The sequence below is a fragment of the Anolis sagrei genome, chromosome 2 (genome assembly GCF_037176765.1).
Source record: "Anolis sagrei isolate rAnoSag1 chromosome 2, rAnoSag1.mat, whole genome shotgun sequence".
In the NCBI taxonomy this organism is placed as follows: domain Eukaryota; kingdom Metazoa; phylum Chordata; class Lepidosauria; order Squamata; family Dactyloidae; genus Anolis; species Anolis sagrei.
The window spans coordinates 231,528,058-231,550,795 of NC_090022.1; the positions used below are offsets into that span (position 1 = coordinate 231,528,058).

Below are 22,738 nucleotides of genomic sequence, written 5' to 3' on the forward strand. Positions count from 1 at the left end.
TTGTTGGACCACAATTCTGGCAACTATATTTGAATTCTCAGACAGCCTTGAAAATCCAACTGGGTAAGTCACATACTCTCAGCCACAGAAATCCCTGTAATACATTGTTAAGGTAACAATAAGTCAGAAATGACTTATGGGTGATTTTATTTAGCCTATTAAAGGAACTAGGTGGAATATATAATTGTTATCATATGAAGGATTAGGGTAGAACCTATCTTTTGGCTCCATGTTGATCCATCCATACATTCCCTGGTCTGGGATCCACTAAAAAGGCAGTTTAATTCAGTATCTCATCATACTTTAATGTTACTTCTCTCTATCACGTAAACAAGCAATGGTCAGTGATTCTGGCCATGAAAACCTTTGACAAGACAAACCAATGGTCACTTAGAGACATTGGGAGAGGAAGTACCAGCAGTGAAAAATAGGATGCAAGTGAATTTCTAAAGGAGTGATACAACATTAAGAAAATCACATGCACCCCCAATGGTGCAATGGGTTAAACCATTGTGCTGGCAGGACTGCTGATTGAAAGGTCAGTGGTTCGAATCTGGGAAACGGGGTGAGCTTCCGCCTGTCAGCTCCAACTTCTCATGCAGGGACATGAGAGAAGCCTCCTACAGGATGGTAAAATATCCAGTCGTCCCCTGGGCAATGTCCTTGCAGATGGCCAATTCTCTCACAACAGAAGCGACTTGCAGTTTCTCAAGTTGCTCCTCTCATGGAAAAAATGGAATTAAAAAGGTTTGCAACAGTGAAAGTGAAGTACAGTGTGACCTTGGTGTCCATAAGTGATACATTCCAGGACATACACATGTAGTCAAGTGTAGATAATTGCAAACCCCATATTTTGACTATTCATGGGCATGAAGCATACCACAGAATTGTAGTGGAAGACCTACAGCCCACAAACACTTTTGGGGAAATATATTTTGGAGCATGGGTAAGTAAAATTGTGGATAAGTTTTTTGTAGTATGCAAACAAAAACATCAACTTTTGTGCTCTGGTTGTAATGCAAGTCTGATCATGTAGCACTGTGTTTTTTCCTTTCTTTTTTAGAGGGATACTCTGAAACCATAGGAATCTGTGAAGAAACTGTGTGCAAAACTATGCTTGCTTAGAAAGGCACAAAAGATCTTATTTTCTCTGGGGCTACTCAGATTGGAGGAAGCCCAGCCCTTAAATTTCCCCAGGTGTCCACAAAAAGATCTCACAGCAGAAACACGCCCTTGAATAAGATGAGGTACACAATAAGAACAAATCTACATTAAATGTGCATAAGAAAACTGACCATTAGAAATTGGCTGAAATTAAGAACTCACTCAATGGGCTTCAACTATTTTGTATTCATTCTGTATTCATTTTCTCTTCTTGTTGTTGCTGCCACCAACTCAGTTTCCAAATATAGGTTCTCCCTCAACACTAGCCTGGGCACCAAGGCCCTTGTGGCAGGACTGGGAGTGAGGACAACAGGAGCCAAAATGTCTGTTTCTCTGTAAACAGTGACACAAAATGCACCAATTTTTCTACCCCAGCAAGTGTAAGCAGTCTAAGCTGTCAAATTTCCAGAGGGATGAACAGATGTTATCATTGGGGTTGTCTGCACTTCCAGGGAGAAAATCAACTATCCTGGGGTAAACTGTAAAAAGGCATTCCATGACAGATTGACTGCAGATACAGAGAGCATAAAATGTTGCAATGTACAATGTAAGAACATATGCAACATTATTCACAGATCATAGGCCATCTTCTGTAGTTTAGGGCACAAAACTGAATTAAAATTAAGATACATTTCAGGTAAACAACAGAATAGATGCATTTTACACATAGCTTTATTATAGAGTAACAAAACCTGTCATAACAGTACTCTTCTCTATAATTTAGGGAATGCTATTGATCGAAAACACTGACCATCACAACTTGATGCTAATGTGTTTTATAAGGCACTCAGATAATGCCAGACCATGGCAAACTAGAGGCTGTGGGTGTGCCTACACTAGTTAATCATTAGGAAGGTAGAAATATTTGTTCAATCCTTGCAATATCCTGTACCTTCAAGTCCTTATCTAGGCACATTTCATCTCATCACCATTAAACCTGCTTCTGGAGTGGGAATGATGAGTGCTGATCCTGCTCATTACATGGCACAGGAATTTTTATGACTAAACTAAGTAAAAGCTATGCCAGCTTTTCCCCAGCAAAATGTTTTTAGCAGCTAAGTGTCTCTCTTCTCATAGAATAAACTACTCAAGCAACGACCATCGTCTACTGGTATGCAGAAAGTGGAATAATGCAGCTTTGCAGATATTCTTGACTGCAATTCCCAACAGCCCAAGCCTGTATAGTCAATGAAGAATACTAGGACTTGCAGTTCGAAATCTGAGAGGCTGCATTATTTCCATTCATAAGGAGACAATCTCTTGAACATGTAAAGAGATATCTATCTCCTCTCACCCCACAAAACCTTTGGGAAAAATGAGTCACTGCTCTACTTCTTAGCTTTTTATGTGACCACATCTCTCCCTATGAACCTGGTTGGGCCTTAATATCAGCTGGGGAGACTCTTTTCTTGATCCCACCTCCCTCACAAGTGAGGTTGGTGAGGACGAGAGAGAGGGGGGGACTTCTTGATAGTGCCCCCCTCCCCGACTCTGGAATGCTCTTCCCAAGGAAAAAAGGTAAGCAGACACTCTTTTAACCTTCAGGAAGGAGGTGAAAACCTGACTATTTAAGCAAGCCTTTGATAATGGCTAGAGTGTTACTTAATTATCAGACAGAATTTGAATGACCTTTAGAACATTAATCATAATGCTGGGTATCTTGATAACGGGAACGGAATGATTTAAACTGTGTTTATATTTATATTGTTTTTAGAGGGCAAATAGCTTTTAAACTGTTATTTATTAATGTTTATATTATTGTGTTTTTAATTGTAGGTAAAGGTTAAAGGTTTTCTGCTGACATTAAGTTCAGTCATGCCAGACTCTGCGGGTTGGTGCTCATCTCCATTTCTAAGCCAAAGAGCCGGCGTTGTCCGTAGACGCCTCCAAGGTCATGTGGCGGGCATGACTGCATGGAGTGTTGTTATCTTCCCACTGGAGTGGTACCTATTGATGTACTCACATTTGTATGTTTTCAAACTGCTAGGTTGGCAGAAGCTGGGCCTAACAGCAGGAGCTCATGCTGCTCCCCTCCCCGGATTCGAACCTGTGACCTTTCAATCAACAAGTACAGCAGCTCAGCGGTTTAATTCACTGTGCCACCATATGAAGTGATAATTTGTTTATTGTTGTCTATTGTTACTGCTTATATTATTTTCTGTATTTGTTGATTGTTGTAAGCCACCCCAAGTCCCTTTGGGAAGAGGGGGCGGGGTATAAATAAAATTATTATTATTATTATTTCAGATACTTCATTTCTGTGGTAGGGTGAACAATTTGCAGTTTTCCATGTTATTGATCTATAACTCCCATCGGCTCTAGCTAACAGGTTAAGCAGTAAAGGGTAATGGGAGCTGCACTCCAAGATTTGGAGGCTCCAATGACCTGATTCTGTTCTATGTCATTCTCCTTTCTTTTGGAGCATTTGGACTACATTATACATTCAGCTTCAGAAAAGGGAAAAAGCATAGCACCAGCTAGAACTGAATTAGCTGACTTGGATGACAAGACAAATTCAGGCTTCTGCTAAAATAAATTGATAAGATAAATAAGCCATCTGTAGCTGAATGTATATTGTAGTCCAAATGTAGGCCAAAAACAGCTTTTCTAAGACGTGGCCTGTACAGGCTGGCATGAATTCAGTGCCCTGCTGCAAACACAGTTAAATTACCAATTTTGGATTTTTATTAATCTCATATTTATATTTATATGCTGTCCTTCAACAAAGTCTCAGAACCCCTTCCCTAACAGAGTCACAGAAGCATGCAGAAGAAGGGAACACATCATATATCTGTATGTATGCATCCAAACCTATGTTTTGGAAAACACATACTGTATATTTGTTTATGATCTAACGTAACCCTCACGTTTTTCCATCTTTGGATTGAATCTTCAAGCCTCCATGGCAAACTTTGGCACAGATTATATGTTAGTATCAAACAGATTACCAACATGCAGTTTGAAATGAATATATTTTTTAAGAAAACACCTTTTAAATAATATTCATTAAATGGTTTTCACAGCGTCATCCATTTTTAGTCCTAACTTCAAAGTATGATGGCAGTACAATACAGCTGAATGAAACTGACTTCTTTCCCACCTCTTCTTCCAATATTGTACATTTGGAAAGAAAGAAAATGACCTCTAAATAAATGTAAGTTATTCTTTTAATATATTTAAATCACATGATACATACAGCATTATCTTCCACTGGAAGAGTCAACATTTCAATCAAGACATAAAGAACTGCTTAAATCAGATTCAAACAGAAGTACAAGCATGAGCATTTGTGCAATATAGTGCTTTTTTCATGGTCAAGCATTCTACTAATACTTGACCACTGGATGAATACTGAAACAGCCACTCGATACTGTAAAAATTGCACTTTAAAAGGAATGTACACCTTTCTCAGCAATTCAAGGAAACCAAATGCATTTGGGAACAATTCCTAGAGTCCAGGGTGACTTCTACTGCTGTCCTTCTGAACCCAGAGCAGCTTATTCTTTTCCAACGTAGCTTCCATGTCCCCAAGAAAAAAAATCCTTGCATCCATCATTTTCCCTTCTTGTTTTTGTATGAGAACAGGGACACAACTGAAGTGAGGGAATCAATGCTAGGATTTACTGTGGTGCTAGAATTGCATGTTTAAAATATATGTTTTTAAAAAAATATTGTTAAAATTCCTGTTGTACAGGTAAATAAATAGAAAAACAGAGCCAGAAAATGTCTTTTGTTTTAGTTTATAGTCTTCCAAGGCCAAACTTTATAATAAGGCAAACTATCCGGTAGGACTCCAGATCTAAATAAGTGACTCTTCACAGCTGATGAATGAGCTTTGTGCAGAACAATGCAAAGAAACCACCCAACAGGAGCATAAGAAAGCTCATTGTTTGCTGTAGTCTTGGACAATTTGAAGGTAAATAGATAAATTCCTCTTCCTCTGTCACAACTGAAGGTGGAAAGAAGAAGGTGGGGGGGAAGGAAAGGTTAGTTAACAAGTACACTCCCTTAAAGATCATTTCAAGAAGATTTTGTAATTTCCTCATAGCTTCCTTGCAAGTTAAAAGGATGATCAGTAAAGGCCAATCACAGATGGGATTCTCAGAGAAGTGCAAATGGGGGCCATCGGGAACCCACCAGGAGCCACTTATCAACTCTTGCACACATTCATCACAGCCTAATCAAAGGTAAATACAAGTAGTGGGTAAAGAAGTCAGCTAAATAAAACCAGATTGTAATTCTTTAGTTTATCCTGTGTAAATAAATCAGGAAACCAAATTAGATTAACACAGTCAATCTTGAACTGAAACTCTCTTGCAGTGGCTGGAAAAATCCATTAAAAGAAAGCCTATTCTAAGCCCTTTACTGGAAATAAAGTTTAACTGCTTTCAAATGTATCAGTTCAAACACAAAGGTGTCACATACTTCACAGCCCAGGTTTGCAAATAGAAGACTTTTTGGATGTTGATCACAGGGCTACAGTTAATTTTATTCATCCAGATGACTGTAGGTATATCCACACATGTTAGGAATTGATGCCACTTTGACTGCCAAGGTTCCACTGTTTGAAATAGTGGATTTGTAGTTTTGTGCAGGAGTTTTAAAAATTCTCTGCTAAGAGTTTGAGTGAAAAAGTTCAGCGGAAGGCACTAGAAAATTCAAAGTCTCTCCACAAACTACATTCTGTTGGAACTTCTATGGGATGGAACAATTGCAAATAAATTGGGATAAAATTGCTGTAATTGGGCTGTAAGGGAACTCTTATCGTTTAAGATTGGCAGAAACAGTGCTTCTGCCAGTGATCTTGTAGAACAAACAATTGTAGGTCACCCTTGAGGCTAACATTATAACTTAAGTTTTTACTGAAAAGTAGCTCACTTTGTCAGATAATTGAAGGGCATTTATGGAACTTTGCAGGTAAATTCACTTACTTGTAGAGAGTGATGCAAGACAAAGTTAACTAGGACTGAAAAATCAAATTCTGATTGATCTTGGAAGTTAAGCAGTTTCAGCCCTGGTTCATACTTGGATGGAAGACTACGAAGGAATACCGTGTGCTGGAGGCTATAGGTCAGTGGTTCTTAACCTGTGGGTTCCCAAATGTTTTGGTTCTCAACTCCTAGGAATCCTAACAGCTGGTAAACTGGCTGGGATTTCTGGGAGTTGTAGGCCAAAACACTTGGGGACCCACAGGTTGAGAACCACTGCAAAGGTCAAAGAAAGAAACTAGCAAAACATCTGAGTATTCCTTGGGAAAATGTTATAAAATGTGTACGTTCACCCATAAGTCAACAAGCAAAGTGAAGGAACATAACACACTCAGAAACAACTATTGTCACTATTAAGAATACTGCACTTAAATTAACTCTTAGCTTGGTTTAGAAAGATCCACACACCTGAGAGCAGACATAGGGAACTGCACAGGAGCCGGTCTTTGTTGTTGTGATTGTTTCTACAGGCTATACCACACATTCTATCATGTCACTTTCTTCTGTCATTTGGGGTCTAGTTTTGGGCCCAAGAAAGCCAATTTGGGAACGGCTGGAAGTAGTGAAACTACAACATTGGCAAGCGGTTTTATTTAGGATTGAATTGTCTTGGAGTGAAAATTGATCCTCACACAAATAATGATGGGATTTTAGGATCCACACAGGTGGGATTTGGCCTGAAGGCATGATTTTTGTTTATTAAAACCAAATAAACTGGGTATATGAAAAAGTGATTCCTCTTTGGGAGGAATATATAGGATGCCAAATGGTATAAACCCCAAGACACTTGGTCCCCCTTTCTTAATCCATTGTCATTTATTTATTAGGTTATTAGTACACTTGTATACCGCTAATATCTCAGCCTAAATCGGCGACTCATTGCGGTTTACAACATTTAAAACAACAATATTCCGATTAAAAATATAAAACACATACATATACAATACACAGTATTGGGCCACCAATACAGACCAATGCATCTCTTAGTTTAAAATCATAATCCAATTTCGTTGTCTGTGATTGCCAGTCCTTGATCAGAAACTTCATCGCATCGGATTAGCCGAATGCTTGCTCAAACATCCATGTCTTCAGTTTTTTTCGAAATACCATCAGCGAAGAGGCTGATCTTATCTCTATAGGGAGGGCATTCCAAAGCCGCGGGGCCACCACAGAAAAGGCCCTATCTCTCGTTCCCGCCAGCCGCACCTGTGAAGCAGGCGGGATGGAGAGAAGGGCCTCTCCCGAAGATCTTAGGGTCCTGGTGGGCTGATAGGCCGAGATACGTTCGGATAGGTATGTTGGGCCAGAACCGTTTAGGGCTTTAAAGGCCAATGCCAGCACTTTGAATTGGGTCCGGTAGCTAATCGGCAGCCAGTGGAGCTGGTACAGCAGAGGAGTTGTATGCTCCCTGCGCCCTGCTCCTGTTAGTACCATGGCTGCCGCCCGTTGGACTAGTTGGAGCTTCCGAGCCGTCTTCAAAGGCAACCCCACGTAGAGAGCGTGGGGTCATACTGGTACTAATGAAATAGGAGCTACAGTGGTGCAATGGGTTAAACCCTTGTGTGGGTTGGATTGCTGACCTGAAGATTGGGTTGCTGACCTGAAGGTTGCAGATTTGAGTCTGCAAGATGGGGGTGAGCTCCCGCCTGTCAGCTCTAGCTTGTAGGGACAAGAGAGAAACCTCCCAGCTAACACATCCTGGTGTTCCCTGGGCAATGTCTCTGTAGATGGCCAATTTTCTCACATCAGAAGTGACTTCCAGTATGTTCTCAAGTAGTTTCTGCCGCGATGAAAAACTAGTCAAATACACAACCACTTGTGCCCTAAGACCAGCATGGCAAAAAAGTCCTGTTTTAGCCTTCCCCAAACTGATACTTCTCAGTTGTTTTGGGGTGCATCTATGCTGTTGAATTAATGTAATTTAACACTACATTAATTGCCATGGCTCAGTGATATGGAACCATGAGAGTTGCAGTCTGGTGAGGCCCCAGTACTATTTGACAGAGGAAGTTAAAGACCTTGTAAAACTACAACTCCCACAATTCTACAGCATTGAGCAATGGCAGTTAAACTGGTGTCGAACTTCATTTATTCTAGAGAGCGTAGATGCAGCTTTGGTTTACTGTCTGAGGCTGATGGTTCCTAGATTCCTAAGTCCAGAAAAAAACACCAGATTGGGGAAATGTGTCCTATATCAAAGGTTTTCACACATCTTCCCAACTTCTGTGTTTTTAGCAACTTCAAAACTTATACCTATTCCTCCAGGAAATATTTTTTTTTTAAAAAAAATTGCCTGTCATAAAAGTTTTTAAAGTCAAAGTAGGGGGGAAAGTGGAAACTGTAAAGTGACACTGAAAGAATCCCCTGAACTTTGTTCATCTTAAATCAGTCTCAGTGGCCACTGGGAAGGAGAGAATGAGCACAAAAGAACTTTCTGGGGTCTTTTTTTTTTTTTTTGCTTCAGGGCTGCTCCATTTTGAAAGAAGAAGAAATAAAAAGCACACCATTATCAGCCCATGTTTTATATAAAATTAGCAACCCAGAAAATTCAGAACCAATTCCTTTTTAAACACAATCGCTTAATCAACTTTATCTTATCCAGTCTTTAAATGACATATATGTGCATGTATTTCATACACTTTGGGAGGTCAAAGGGACCATTATGATAAACTAATGTGACCTTTTACATGACCTGGGGAAGAATACAACCAGCAATGTCTAATATTTCTGTTAACGACTCTATTTTGAAAATGTAATTTGAGAGAAGGAGTGCATTATACAGGCAAAATGCCTCTTGGGTATTCTTTTCTGCTTCCATCAAATATTTATCCAGTGTGTGAGACTGTTTGAAAATAAGAAGAAAATAAATCCCTGACAGACATGCTTTGGGTTTTTTTGTTGTTGAAGTGTTTAAAATGAAGTGAATACTTTAAGAAAATTAAAATAGCTATTGCAACCTCTCAAAATATTGGACTCTATATGCTAAGGTGAAAGACCTTTTAAAAAGACTTCACTGGAGATGGAACTAATTTTAGAAGACAAAGGTCAACATTTTGAGCAGCTCCTTTCAGACTGCAGCCCTGATCTGATTTGTTTGCCACCTACTGCTGGGGCCAAAGTTTACGAGCACTTTTAGTGTTCTTAGAAATAGATATTGGTTATTAAGTGTATCCCAACATGCACAGCAAGACAATAATGCATTCAATGTGCAATCTCTATACGGACTTCATGACCACATCTCATCTAATTTTGAATGGAGCCCCTGGTAGCGCAATGGGTTAAACCCTTGTGTCAGCAGGACTGAAGACTGACAGGTCAGAGGTTCAAATCTGGGGAGAGCATGGATGAGCTCCCTCTGTCAGCTCCAGCTCCCCATGCAGGGACATGAGAGAAGCCTACCACAAAGATGGTAAAACATCAAACATCTGGGCACCCCCTAGGCAACATCCTTGGAGATGGCCCATTCTCTCACACCAGAAGAGACTTGCAGTTTCTCAAGTCACCCCTGGCACAAAAACCCCCATTTCTTTTGAGGAATACTTCATTTCCTCTCTACACTGCACAATGATAAAACTATTGTTCCATTTTCATCTGAACTACTCTATCCAATGGAATCCTAAGAAGCACCAGAGCTTTGTGGCGGAGAATTGTAAATACAGCCAGACCTCCTTATCCACGGATTCTGCCTCCATGCATTCAACCATCCACAGCTTGAAAATATCCCCCTCTTCCCCGCCAAAATCCCAAAAGCAAACCTTGACTTTGCCATTTTACCATGATATTGCACCCAATGGGACCTGAGCATTCACAGATATTTGTCTCTGATAAGGTGTTCAAGTGTGAGATCCTGGAACCCAACCCCGGGGATATTTAAGGGCCTAACGTTATCTCTTGAGATCATAAATCCCAGGATTCCATGGGATGAAATCATGGGCAGATAAGAATCATATTGTTCTTTTTGTGAAGTGTGAAAGCACCTCAGATTTTCTTTGTAGTGTCTAACTAAGGAGTGGGCAGCTTTCAGGGGCACCTTGGGATAAAAAAGAAAACCAATTGCACTTCTGAGGCAAATAGGATTCTATTTGCTTCAGGAGTATGATTGGTTTTGTTTTATACCACTTCTTGTCATCCAGCAAATTTTCTTTGGTAGGAGACTCATTTAAAAACAGAAAGAGACCACTTTTGTTTCCGAGAAGTGCTTGATCACAAACTTGCATTCAAGAAAATCTGAAATATTGTGCTTCCTGGAGGCATCTGTGGATGGGGACCCAGGGGCTGAAAACTGGTTTTACTTATGCCTGGCCAGTTCTGGGGGACTCTAAAGCGTGCACACTTTTGTAACATTTGGCTGAATCCTTATTGAGATATTGACAGTGCATTTCATCTACATATAAACACACACACAGAGATGAGCTTTTCTTCCAATAATAATAATAATAATAATAATAATAATAATAATAATAATAATATAATAATGTTTTTTATCCTGCCCTATCTCCCCAGGGGGTCTCAGGGTAGTTTACAACAGAAATTGGCAAACATTCAATGCCAGCATAACATAACAAACAGATCAAGGAAGTTCATTCTTACCACAATTCGTTATATGCTCAGATAAACAGTGTAGTATACCGTAACCACATCGGCACAGTTGGCAACCTTTCCGCATCCATTCTCCGTGCTTGAATGGGCCACAATTGCTGTCAATGACAGATCACAAAGTTCACAACTTTTGCCATTATCATATTAACAAACCACCATCCCTCGGGAATTCAGTCCCATCTCTTTACCTCTTCCGTTCATCGTATTCACAGTATCTGCCAATGAAGTGTTTGGGACAGGCACAAAAACTGCCCAGGATACAAGTCCCTCCATTTTGGCAGCAATGCCGATTCAAGGTTCGACCTGGAAAGTGAATATTCCACAGTTTAAAGAGAAAAATCAACTTGTTTGAACCTCCTTTCTCACTTGCTGCACCAAATCTTTCTGGCTGACAAGGGTCTGACATTATTGACTTTAAGGGGACAATAAAATTAGCTGCCTGTAAAAGAGTATTTGTTCAGTTAAGCCTGGTTTGTTTGGATAAGGATTAAAAGCACACTACTAGGGATTACTGAGAAGTCAAGCAGCAACCTCCTGGCCACATGTCCTCCTGGATAAGCGTGCATGGAGGGCTGCGTATAGCCAGATATCTCACTCAACGCTCAAATAAATCAAGCTTTTAAGAAGGAGCATCACCAAAAAAATGAATTCTGTCAATAGTTGCTGCTGTGTGAACAATAACTAACAGTTTTGAGCCTTATTTTTCAAACTACGCTTTCCTTACAGTTTCTGAAAAAAATGTATTGAAATTAACCATTTTTCTTATATGCATGGCATAGTGATTTGAGCACTGGTCTCTGAAGAATAGCTTTTGACCTTGGGCTAGTCACACACTCTTAGTCTGAGAAAACCAAGTGATAGGGTTGCCATGAGTCAGAAATGACTTGAAGGCACACAACAAATATGCATTAAAGAAGAATGTGTTTTTCTAGTAATGAGTACAATAATGGCCTTTGGTTATATTGGCTGTCCTAGTAATGAGTGCAATAATGGCCTTCATTGGCTAGGAATGATGGGAGCTGTAATCTGATGTGCTGGGGATACCAAATTAAGGAATCATTCTGTAAGAATGTAGGCATGTCATAGGGAGAAAGCTCAGGGAGTTGTAAATTTTCCAGGTGCTATCATGATGTTGTTGTAATAATAACACAGGCAGCTAGAACCATGTCAGTTTCTGGGAGCTCCTTGGAAGCGAGAGGTAAATATTTTGTTACTGATAATCCCATAAATAATGCTGTTTTTGGTCCATTTCTTGAACTGCCTAGAAAGCTTCTATTAGTAAGAAGTATAGAACTATATCAGCCAACAAAACACACGTATATGTACTCCAGCCTACGTATTTCTTTTGTTAACCTTTGCAGGAAAGGACACTTAGCTAGATCAGTCAAGGAAACATTGAAAGAAGGAGTAACCCACTTCCTGGATGTAATGGCAGTAGGACCTTAAGGTCCTCTTCAGTGCCAGAAAAGTGTGCATTAGCCATTGGTGCATTGAATTTCCATGCAAAAAAAGAGCAATTCATGAACTCTTGAGGGTAGAAAGGTGCAAAACTCCCAAGTAAGTGTGCAGTCAAAGTGTATTGCAGAAACAACTGTATGTACATAGAACTTGTGGGACTCCAGTTGCTGTTGAACTATAATTCCTACCAGCATAACTATAATGAGGTATGATGGGAAGTGCAATACATCTGCACAGCCACATCACTACCACTTCAGCTCCATTCAGATACAAAGGATGGAATTCCACCAGCCCTCCATATATGGACTGCAAAGTTTGTGTAACCTATATATAAAGGAAAGCCATCGGTCCTTCCACACAGCTCTATATCCCAGAATATCAAGGCAGAAAGTCCCACATTATCTGAGCGTGAACCAGATAACCTAGTTCAAAGCAGATGTGGGATTTTTCTGCCTTGATATTAAGGGATATAGGGCTGTATGGAAGGGCCCCACGTATGCACTGTAACAAGTACAGACTTATGTGACATACATGATGTATATGGGAAACCATAAGTGATAGGTTCTCAAAGGACACATGCAGCTTAGGTCCCTTCCACACAGCTGAATAAAACCCCACATTATCTGCTTTGAACTGGAATATATGGCAGTGTGGACTCAGATAACCCAGTTCAAAGGAGATAATGTGGGGTTTTTTCTGCCTTCATATTCTGAATAAAGGGCTGTGTGGAAGGGCCCTTAGCCAGATTATATTTTATCCCATTCTCTCCAAGGAGCTCAAGATGATCCTTATTTCATCCTTGAATCCAAAAAGTACATTGGGGCCCTTCCACACAGCCCTATATCCCAGAATATCAAGGCAGAAAATCCCACATTATCTGAGGGTGGATTCAGATAACCCAGTTCATAGCAAATATTGTGGAACGTTCTGCCTTGATAATTTGGGATATAGGGCTGTGTGGAAGGGCCCTTGGTGACCTGCAGAAGGTAATTCATTCAGCAGGGAGAGCCATGACTCCCCACTGAAAGTAACGGATCATACTTAAATATTTCTAGTGTCCCTCATATGTTTTATACTCCACTGTTACTATTCTTCACCAGTAGCCATACCATGTGGGCCACACTGCAACTGCCGCTTGAGCCTGCCCTCAAAGTAGGGTTAACTCCAATTCTCCCTCTACCCTGGCCATTACTGTGAATCACTGGTAATCCAATCCATTTACATCAGAAGAGCTAGAGGCCACCAAGCCTGGCATATAGAATTGTGTTGCCAGTTACAGCCATATAACCCTGAATATCAAGGCAGAATACCTACAATATCTGCTTTGAACTTGGTTATCTGAGTCTACACTGCCATATATCCCAGTTCAAAGCAGATAATGGGAGATTTTATTCAGTTGTGTGGAATGGACCTTAGTCTACCTTGTTTTAGCCCACCATCCATTTTATGACCTCCTGCCAGACTCTTTTCTCTATACAAAATAGGCTTGAACTGCACAGTAGTTAAATGAGATGGAGGACAATGACTGTAACTTAGGGAAGTTAACATTGCATAAAATCCCCACCACCACATAGCATGGTATACAAAACTGACCTGCAAAGACAGATGGCCAGAATTACTTACTAATAATGAAAACACCATGTTAATCAATACAGTACAAAAATAGTTACTCACTCTGTGTAAGACCTGTGAAAGGTACCAGTGGCTTAGAGTTCATTTGTTTTCTGCTTTCATAGCTCTGATTCATATCATTGATGACATTTAATGTGGCGAGTTGATGTTTTGTGTGGTGCTTTTGGAGCGTAGCATCTGGTTTTTCTCCATTATTTTGTCTATCCACTTCTTGTATAAAACCTTGTAGGATGCAAATGAATAAAATAAAGTTTGTTTTATTTAAACAGAGGATCTATTATTATATTTACCAACAAACATAACCAGAGAAAACAAAGGAAAGTTTCTCACCTTTTCCAAAGTAAATTCCCTGGAAAGCCAGAGTCATTGTGAAGATAAATCTAAAAAAACAAAGTTCAAAAAAAAAGGGAGTTATGGGAACTTGAATAAAAGAGGGAGATGGAAAGTGAGGCATTTGATACCCCCCCCCCCAAATAAATGCTCAATTCAACAACATTTACTTTCAGGTAAGTAAGTTTGAGGCTCCTTCCACACAGCTGAATAAAATCCCACACTATCAGCTTTAACTGGAACATATGAACTAAGGGCCCTTCCACACAGCCATATAACCCAGAATATCAAGGCAGAAAACCCCACAATCTCTGCTTTGAACTAGGTTATGAGTCCACACTGCTTTATATTTCAGTTCAAAGCAGATAATGTGGGGTTTTATTCAGCTATGTGGAAGGGAGGCCAAGATTCCCTTCAGATTAAGTAATAGTTTGGGAATGTTTGGAAAGAGTAAAGCAAGTTAATTAATGAGCGAAACCTCTTAACAAAATAAACCACAGCATTATGAATATCTGATATTCTCATTCACTCTGTTTCTGAGGGCCCTTCCACACAGTTCTATATCCAAGAATATCAAGGCAGAAAACCCCACTATATCTTCTTTGAACTGGAATATTGGCGTCCACACTGCCATATATCCCAGTTTAAAGCAGATAATGTGGGATTTTCTGCTTTGATATTCTGGGTTATATGTGGAAGGCCCCTAAAGCAATGTCCTGAGAAGCACAATTGTAGCGTTATGTGCATACTTTGAAAAAAAAAAGTTCAACTACCCTGGAAATTGCCATTTATTGGAACCAAATGCGTCATTTAATAGTTAACTGGAGCCAAACTTTGCCAAAGCAGGCCCAGGGTGCATCTACATTGTAGAATTAATGCAGTTTGACACCATTTTTAACTGCAATGGTTCAGTGATGTGGGATCCTGGCATTTGTAGTTTGGTGGGGCCCTGGCATTCTTTGGGAGAGATGGCTAAATACCTTGTAAAACTGCAACTCCCAGGATCCCATAGAAGTGAGCCCTGGGAGTGCAACTGTATTAACTCTACACTGTAGAATTAATACAGTTTAAATCACCCCCTAAGGAATTTCAGCCAGCCCACTCTCCACGAATTCGGAATCCCACTTATTTTTGCCTTCAAAAAAGCTCCCTAAGAAACGCCATCCTTTTCAAGGCTCCAAAATAGGAGACTTACCTGGCGTTTTGCCTCCAGGACATTTTGCAGGGCTGGCCTGTGCCTTTGCAGATCCCTTTCCAACTCGGAAGCAGTTCTCCTATCCTGTTGCCTTCGCTTTGAGTACTAGACCCGCAAGCCACCGCAGGCACAAAAAGTAAATAAATAGTAAAAAAAAGAAAAAAAAAAGAAAAGAAAATATACAAAAATGCGGGGAAACTTTCTGGCTTGTCTTCTTCGGAGAGGCAGAGGACTCCTGGCAGCAATTCCCTTGGAAGACGCTTCTCCGAGGGGCGTCTCTCAGAGTTTGAGGAGTCTTCCCACCCCCTTCCTTAAAATATACAAACACACCTCTTGCTGGAGGTGGAGAAGTCTCTCTGGCGCACAGCGGGGGCCTCGTCCCTCCTCCCACTTGGCCTGCTCTTCACCCACTCCTTTGGGACCCACAGACTGCCAGGATCTAAGATTTATAGTTCACCTACAATCAAAGAGCATTCTGAACTCATCCAAGGATGGAATTGAACCAAACTTGGCGCATAGAACTCCCATGACCAACAGAAAATACTGGAAGGGTTTGGCAGGCATTGGCCTTGAGTTTGGAAGTTGTAGTTCACTTACAAATAGAGAGAACTGTGGGACCAGAATTGGCATGGATACTCAATATGCCCAAATGTGAACACTGATGGAGTTTGGGGGAAATAGACCTTGACATTTGTGAGTTGTAGTTGCTGGGATTTATAGTTCACATGCAATCAAAGAGCATTCTGAACTCCCCAATGATGGAATTGAACCAAACTTGGCACACAGAACTCCTATAATGAACAGGAAATACTGGAAACGTTTAGTAGGCATTAACCTTGAGTTGGGAGTTGTAGTTCACCTACATTCAGAGAGCACTGTGGGCCCAGACTTGGCATTGATACTCAATATGTCTCTGAACAGTGTGCTGGTGCCTCACCAAACCACAACTCCCATGATATGAAAGCACTGAACCACAGCAGTTAAAATGGCAATCAAACTGCGTTGATTCTATTGTGTAGAGGCCCCTTTAGCATGTTCCTTCAGGTGAAGTGGAAGATGTTTTCCCATCAGCAGTGATGAAGTAAAAATATCTGCTGTTAAGTCTAGAGTCCTTTGGTAAATGGAATGAAAATGGGGCACCATCATGGTTTTTGCCTCAGGCAGCAGAAGCTCTTTGGTTGACACTTGTATACAACATGGGTCATACATTGATATGTTGGCAGTCAGTGCCTTCACTTTACATAGAAGTGTAAAGTTGTCTGTTTTGTATTGAGGATTTAGGCTTCAAGACATCAGATGTTCTGCAAAAATGCTAATCTGGGTTCTCAAAACTTAATAGTGCAGAATGTATTCATTCCTTGAGGATATGAAAATTTAACTGTCCTAGTGGAAAGCAGATAAATTAGTTTAGGTTGTATTTACATAATTTAAAAACTCTGTTGACATCCCATTTGAGGTTTGTTAAATAAATCATCTTAGTCTCAGTTCTCTGTATAATGGGAATAATACTGACCCGTTTCATTGGAAATTTGCAAGAGAAAGTCAAATAAGAATTTTAAAAAGCCATTTGCACTGCTTCAACTGACATGTCAGTCTGATTCAGAATAAGCTATACACATGCTTCAAAGTTAATACATTTATTATAGTATATACAGTTTTCTAAATTACATTTCAGTTCATCATATGCTAATTTTAGAAATGTGTTCCAAAATTAGCAAGCCTAAATGTTTAAAAGTGACAAAATATGTGGGTTTGGGTGGTATAAAATAGCTAGTAAATGCAAGTACACCATTTAAGCAAGCCTACGCTCTAAGAATTGGAATCACATGGGTTTCCAGATGTTGTTGGATTGTTCTAGATGTTGTTGGATCCAGCCTTTCATTACCATGGCCTGTTCTGTTTTGGGGCTGATGATATTTGTTAATCAAGAACATCTGGAGAGCTGAACACTTCCTATCTCTGCTATATACACCTGGGAATATATCCTACACAAGACAACAGGGCATATTTCTGAGTCAACACTGATAGGATTGGGAAAAAAATCTTTTCCATTTAGTGGAATTATCACTCTGTATTTTTAATACTTTATTGCCACGTGACACAAGGTTTCACAATATTTTCTCTAAACACGTTAACAAAGACACATACTCCTGCATTAGAAGAAATTAGGTCTAGGTCCCATAAATTAATACGATCATAAAACTGTTAGCCTTTGAGGTCCTGCTACAATTTTTGGCCATGTTCTTGCGTCTGAAAAATCCTGCTAATCTCTTGGGATGACAGACCACCAGTGTTGAAGCGATGATCCTCCATCATCAACTTTGCTGGACTGGTCATGTTGTCTGAATTCCCAATCACAGTTTCCCAAAGCAATTACTATGTTCCCAGCTCAAGAATGGAAAATGGAATGTTGGTCAGGAAAAGAGATTTAAAGATGGCCTTAAAAACTGTGGCATAGACCCCAAAAACTGGGAAGCCCTGACCCTCAGGTGCACTAACTGGAGGTCAGCTGTGACCAACAATGCTGTGAAATTCAAAGAGGCACGGATGGAGGGCAAAAGGGAGAAATGTGTCAAGAGGAAGTGTTAAGTCAACCCTGACTGGAACCACCTTCTACCGCTACGTAGAAGTCCTCACTGCAGAACGACATGTGGATCAAGAATCAGTCTCAACAGTGACCTATGGACCCAGCACTTGTAAGGCAATCACACTTGGACATGAGAGATCGCTGATGATGAATAGCGTAAATAGACTTGTAATGCCAGTGAAATTGGAACGTCTTGCCTTTCCTTCCTTCCATAGTTATCCATGGCATCAAAACCCTGTTTCAAGTGCTTTCTCAGACCTCCAGAGAATATTTTTAGTTGCAAGAGGAAGAGGGAAACTATCACTTCTGCTTAAGAGCAGAATTCAATGAAACACACCATTAGCTGTTGCTGCTTTTGCAGGGTTAGAATATATATATATATATATATATATATATATATAAATAAATTTGTTAGGGGCATCCAACGAGGAAACAAAACTCAAAAAACCCCCAACGAAACTTAACCAAAATTCCCATGCCCATAACACAACCCACAAGGTACAAACATATCTACTCAAAATGAAAAACAACACAACAACACACTCACAAAACGGCAAAACAACAAAACTCAAAAATCCCCCAACGAAACTTAACCAAAATCCCCGTGCCCATAACACAACCCACAAGGTACAAACATATCTACTCAAAATGAAAAACAACACAACAACACACTCACAAAACGGCAAATCAACAAAACTCAAAAATCCCCCAACGAAACTTAACTAAAATCCCCGTGCTCATAACACAACCCACAAGGTACAAACATATCTACTCAAAATGAAAAACAACACAACAACACACTCACAAAACGGCAAAACAACAAAACTCAAAAATCCCCCAACGAAACTTAACTAAAATCCCCGTGCCCATAACACAACCCACAAGGTACAAACATATCTACTGAAAATGAAAAACAACACAGCAACACACTCACAAAACGGCAAAAGAACAAAACTCAAAAAAACCCCAACGAAACTAAACCAAAATTCCCAGGCCCATAACACAACCCACAAGGTACAAACATATCTACTCAAAATGAAAAACAACACAACACACTCACAAAACGGCAAAACAACTGAGCATGCGCATTGGCGCCCAGCCGCAAGTTCCATCGCGCGCGCACATGGCCTTCCGGCCAATGTTCCCTCTGCGGAAACCATGCCCACTCCAAGCCCCGCCGCGCCGCTTCCCGCACACACACATCCCCTGCCGCAAACACACACGCAACCCCACGCTCCATCACTCCCCCCGCCGCCGCACACACACACACGCAACCCCACGCTCCATCACTCCCCCACCACCGCACACACACGCAACCCCACTCCCCCCGCCACCGCACACACATGCGCAACCCCACTCCCCCCGCCGCCGCACACACACACGCAACCCCAGACTCCATCACTCCCCCCCCCCCGCCGCACACACACACGCAACCCCACGCTCCATCACTCCCCCACCCCAATCTTACCTCCTTTTACTTCAGGCCACTTCCAAACCCCACCCCGCCCCTTCCCGCCCTGTCAAAATCTAGGAAAGACAGGAAGGAAGGAAAGAAGGAAGAAAGAGAAAGGGAGGTAAAGAAAAAGGGGGAAGGAAGGAAAGTTAGAGGAAGAAGAAAAGGAAAGAAAAGGAAAGATGGAAGGAAAGAAAAGAGAGACAGCAGAAGAGAAAGAAAAAGGGGGAAGGAAGGAAAGAGATAGAGAAAGAAGAGGAGAAGGAAAGATGGGAAGGAAGGAAGGAAGGAAGGAAGGAAGGAAGGAGGGAGGGAGGGAGGGAGGGAGGGAGGGAAAGAAGGAGAGAAAGAGGGAAGATTGGCCACAGCAACACGTGGTGGGTAAAGGTTGTTATTTCTATGATTATTATGATGATGCTATTGTTCCTATGAGACCCTTTTAGGGGGAATGGGAGAGGTGTCAGGTCCCAGAGGCAATGCATTGCATTATTGTTATTGTTATGATGGTGGTGAAATAAAAGGAAATAAAAAGTGAAAGAAGGAAGCAAACAGGGAGGGAAGAAAAGCAAAGGAAGAAAGGGGGAGGGAATGAAGGAAAGAGAAGGATGAAACCAAGTAGTGAAAGAAGGAAAGAAAGAAAGAGGTAGAGAAGGAAGAAAGGAGAGAAAGGGGGAGGAAAAGGGGGAAGGAATAGGTAGGGACCTCTCTTTCATAATAGTCCAGATATCTACCTCAACTTTGATAAGTTTTACTATAGGCCACAGCAACGCGTGGCAGGGCACAGCTAGTATATATATATATATATATATATATATATATATATATATATATATATATATGAAATTGTCAACAAGTTTTGCTTTGCTATAGGCATTATTTCTTTTAAAATACTAATACATTACATCTTCTAGTGTGTCAATTAATTTATTTTATGTTGTGTGTGCTGAGGTATATAATAGGAAATATTTAAGATGAGAAAAGAATGGCTAATGAAATCCTAATGCACAGTTTGTTTGGGAGGAAGTCTCAACTCAGTGAGCCAATCAACCAAATTAACATTCAGTAGATTGGTTGCATAGTAACTCTGAAGTCCCATTAGAGTGGGCAGGATATGTTTCTGAATAGGGATATTTAAAATTTTCCAATTTTTAATTGACATTTTAAAGTCTATGGATGAATGCTTTTAAAGTTTGTGTAATGGTTTGTGTTTCAATTTTATTTTTATGTGTTTGTAATCTATGACTTTTAAATGGTTTGTGTGTTTTTAGTTATATGTTATATTTTAATCTATGCTATACCCTGCCTTGAGCCTTAGGGAGAAGTTGGTAACAACAACAACAGATTGCATGATACCTTAAGCCAGTGGTTCCCAACTTTTGTTTCACCAGATGTTTTGATTTCAGCTACTAGAATTCTTCAATATAGGTCATGCCAGCTTCTGAGAGTTGAAATCCAAAACACCAGGTGAACCAAAGCTTGGAAATTACTGCTTGAAGCCTTATTCACATGGCTTCAAATGTATGGATAGGAAATAGGGAATGGCCGTGGATGGAAACATCCCTTTGAAGTCAATGCAGGCCAGTCACATGAACCTGTACAAGGAACCCAGTGGGCACAGGACCTCGTCATTTAGGAGTATTGTTCCTAAATTATATAGTAGATGCCAATTTTGGAAATGCTTCTCCTTTTGTTGAACTACAACTCTCACAATTCCCTAGACAACATGGTCAGCGGTTATGCTGACCTAGATGTTTGAGTGTTGCAGTCCAAAGAGTCCAATTCCCAATCTTCAGAAATAACATCATACATTGGGCTATGTAAGACAACACTTTTCTCAATTACAATGATAACAAACCAAATGTTTCCTGTGATCCTATGAAATATTAAGGATAAAACCGTCCCATCAACAAAGCCTTGGTTTTACCTTCAATAATGGGCTAAAGGAATAAAAATATCGTAAGTCTCTCTCTCTCTCTCTCTCTCTCTCTCTCTCTATATATATATATGGAGACACAGAATCTCTATTAATGAACTTTCAAAAGATGCACCTTTATTTAAATGCCAATTTAAGCCTGGACATATTCTTATTACAAAGATCCCAAACTCTATCTCAGAAACAAGAGAATTCAGGTTAGAAATTCAGATGAAATGTCACACTGCATACCATTTGCTAAGGATCAGAAGTTCATCTTCACTGAAAGATCTCTAATGGCCTAGGCAAGTGTAAATCAACTGAGAAATCTTGTCACTATTGTGCCACATTCTGTTCCTTTTCTTTCTTTAGAGTTAGTTACATACTAAAGTAAAACTCCGTGTACTGAGTCAACAGATGTAAGCTTCTAAGCTGCTGCTTTTCCTTGACTAACCTGAAAGGCATTTGTCATTAAATTGCTGAAAGACTCCTAATGTTTGGTGTCAAGAAAGTCCATCAGAAAGCAATAGTTGAGACCCAAGAATCCGAGACAGACAGTAATGAGGTTTCCCAACTACTCCTCATCTCCTCCACTTTTATCATCCCTGGAAACAAGATAAGATTGGTGACTCTATAGAGAATTGGCTCTAGAAATTTCAATCAAGCTTTATTTACAGTAAAGAATCCTTGCAAGATTAAGCACTGCAAATGGGAAAATGTCACTCCCCTTTGCTTTTTTCAGTGGTTATCATCCTTGGTAGAGTTTTCAGATCCAAACATGCAAAACTAGGCCTTACATATAGACGTAATTAACCCTTTATGGTATAAGTCATTTTAACACACTGGCTGAGTACAGTAGAGCCAACAAATCAGTTGTTGAGTGGTAAGTCAATGCCTATGTAAACCTCATTGATTCAATGGGTCTGCCTGAGTTGGGACTAGCGATTGGATTCAGGTCATTGCCTGTAATAAATACTTATGCTAAAATACAATCTAGTTTAACTAATGAGTGTCATCTTCACTGATCAAATTGCCGTAGGGAATGATATATCTCAGACTATCTTAGACCTAATGTTTTTCTTCTATTAGTATCTAAATACCTCTTAATCAGTGCCAAATGCAAAAACACAAAAACTTAGATCAAAATCCTGCAATGCCACATGTAACAATGACAGAGCTCAATCGTCATAGTTATTTCTGATAGTTGTTGTTGTTTTTGTTGTGTGCCTTTATATGTTTTTTCACTTATGGCAATCCTAAAGTGGGTTTCATAATATGGGCTTCTTGGCAAGATTTGTTCACAGTGCCTTTGCCATTGTCTTCCTCTGAGGTTGAGAGAGTGTGCCTTCCCAAAGGTCATTCAGGTCTTATGACTGAATGGAGATTCAAACCCTGGTTTCCAGAATAATAGTACCACCCT

General features: G+C 40.2%; 1 protein-coding gene across 1 annotated transcript; it reads right to left on the minus strand.

Annotated features, from left to right (window-relative positions):
* Nucleotides 1-4,328: 4,328 nt before the first annotated feature.
* On the minus strand, nucleotides 4,329-15,761 carry LOC132767290 (cryptic protein-like). Its single transcript, XM_060762052.2, has 6 exons — nucleotides 15,367-15,761; nucleotides 14,172-14,221; nucleotides 13,884-14,063; nucleotides 10,940-11,054; nucleotides 10,743-10,849; nucleotides 4,329-5,113 (listed from the first exon to the last, which is right to left on the minus strand). Exons 1-6 carry the CDS (start codon nucleotides 15,387-15,389, stop codon nucleotides 4,980-4,982), a joined length of 609 nt encoding a protein of 202 aa, XP_060618035.2. The 5' UTR covers nucleotides 15,390-15,761; the 3' UTR covers nucleotides 4,329-4,979.
* Between the last annotated feature and the right edge of the window lie 6,977 nt (nucleotides 15,762-22,738).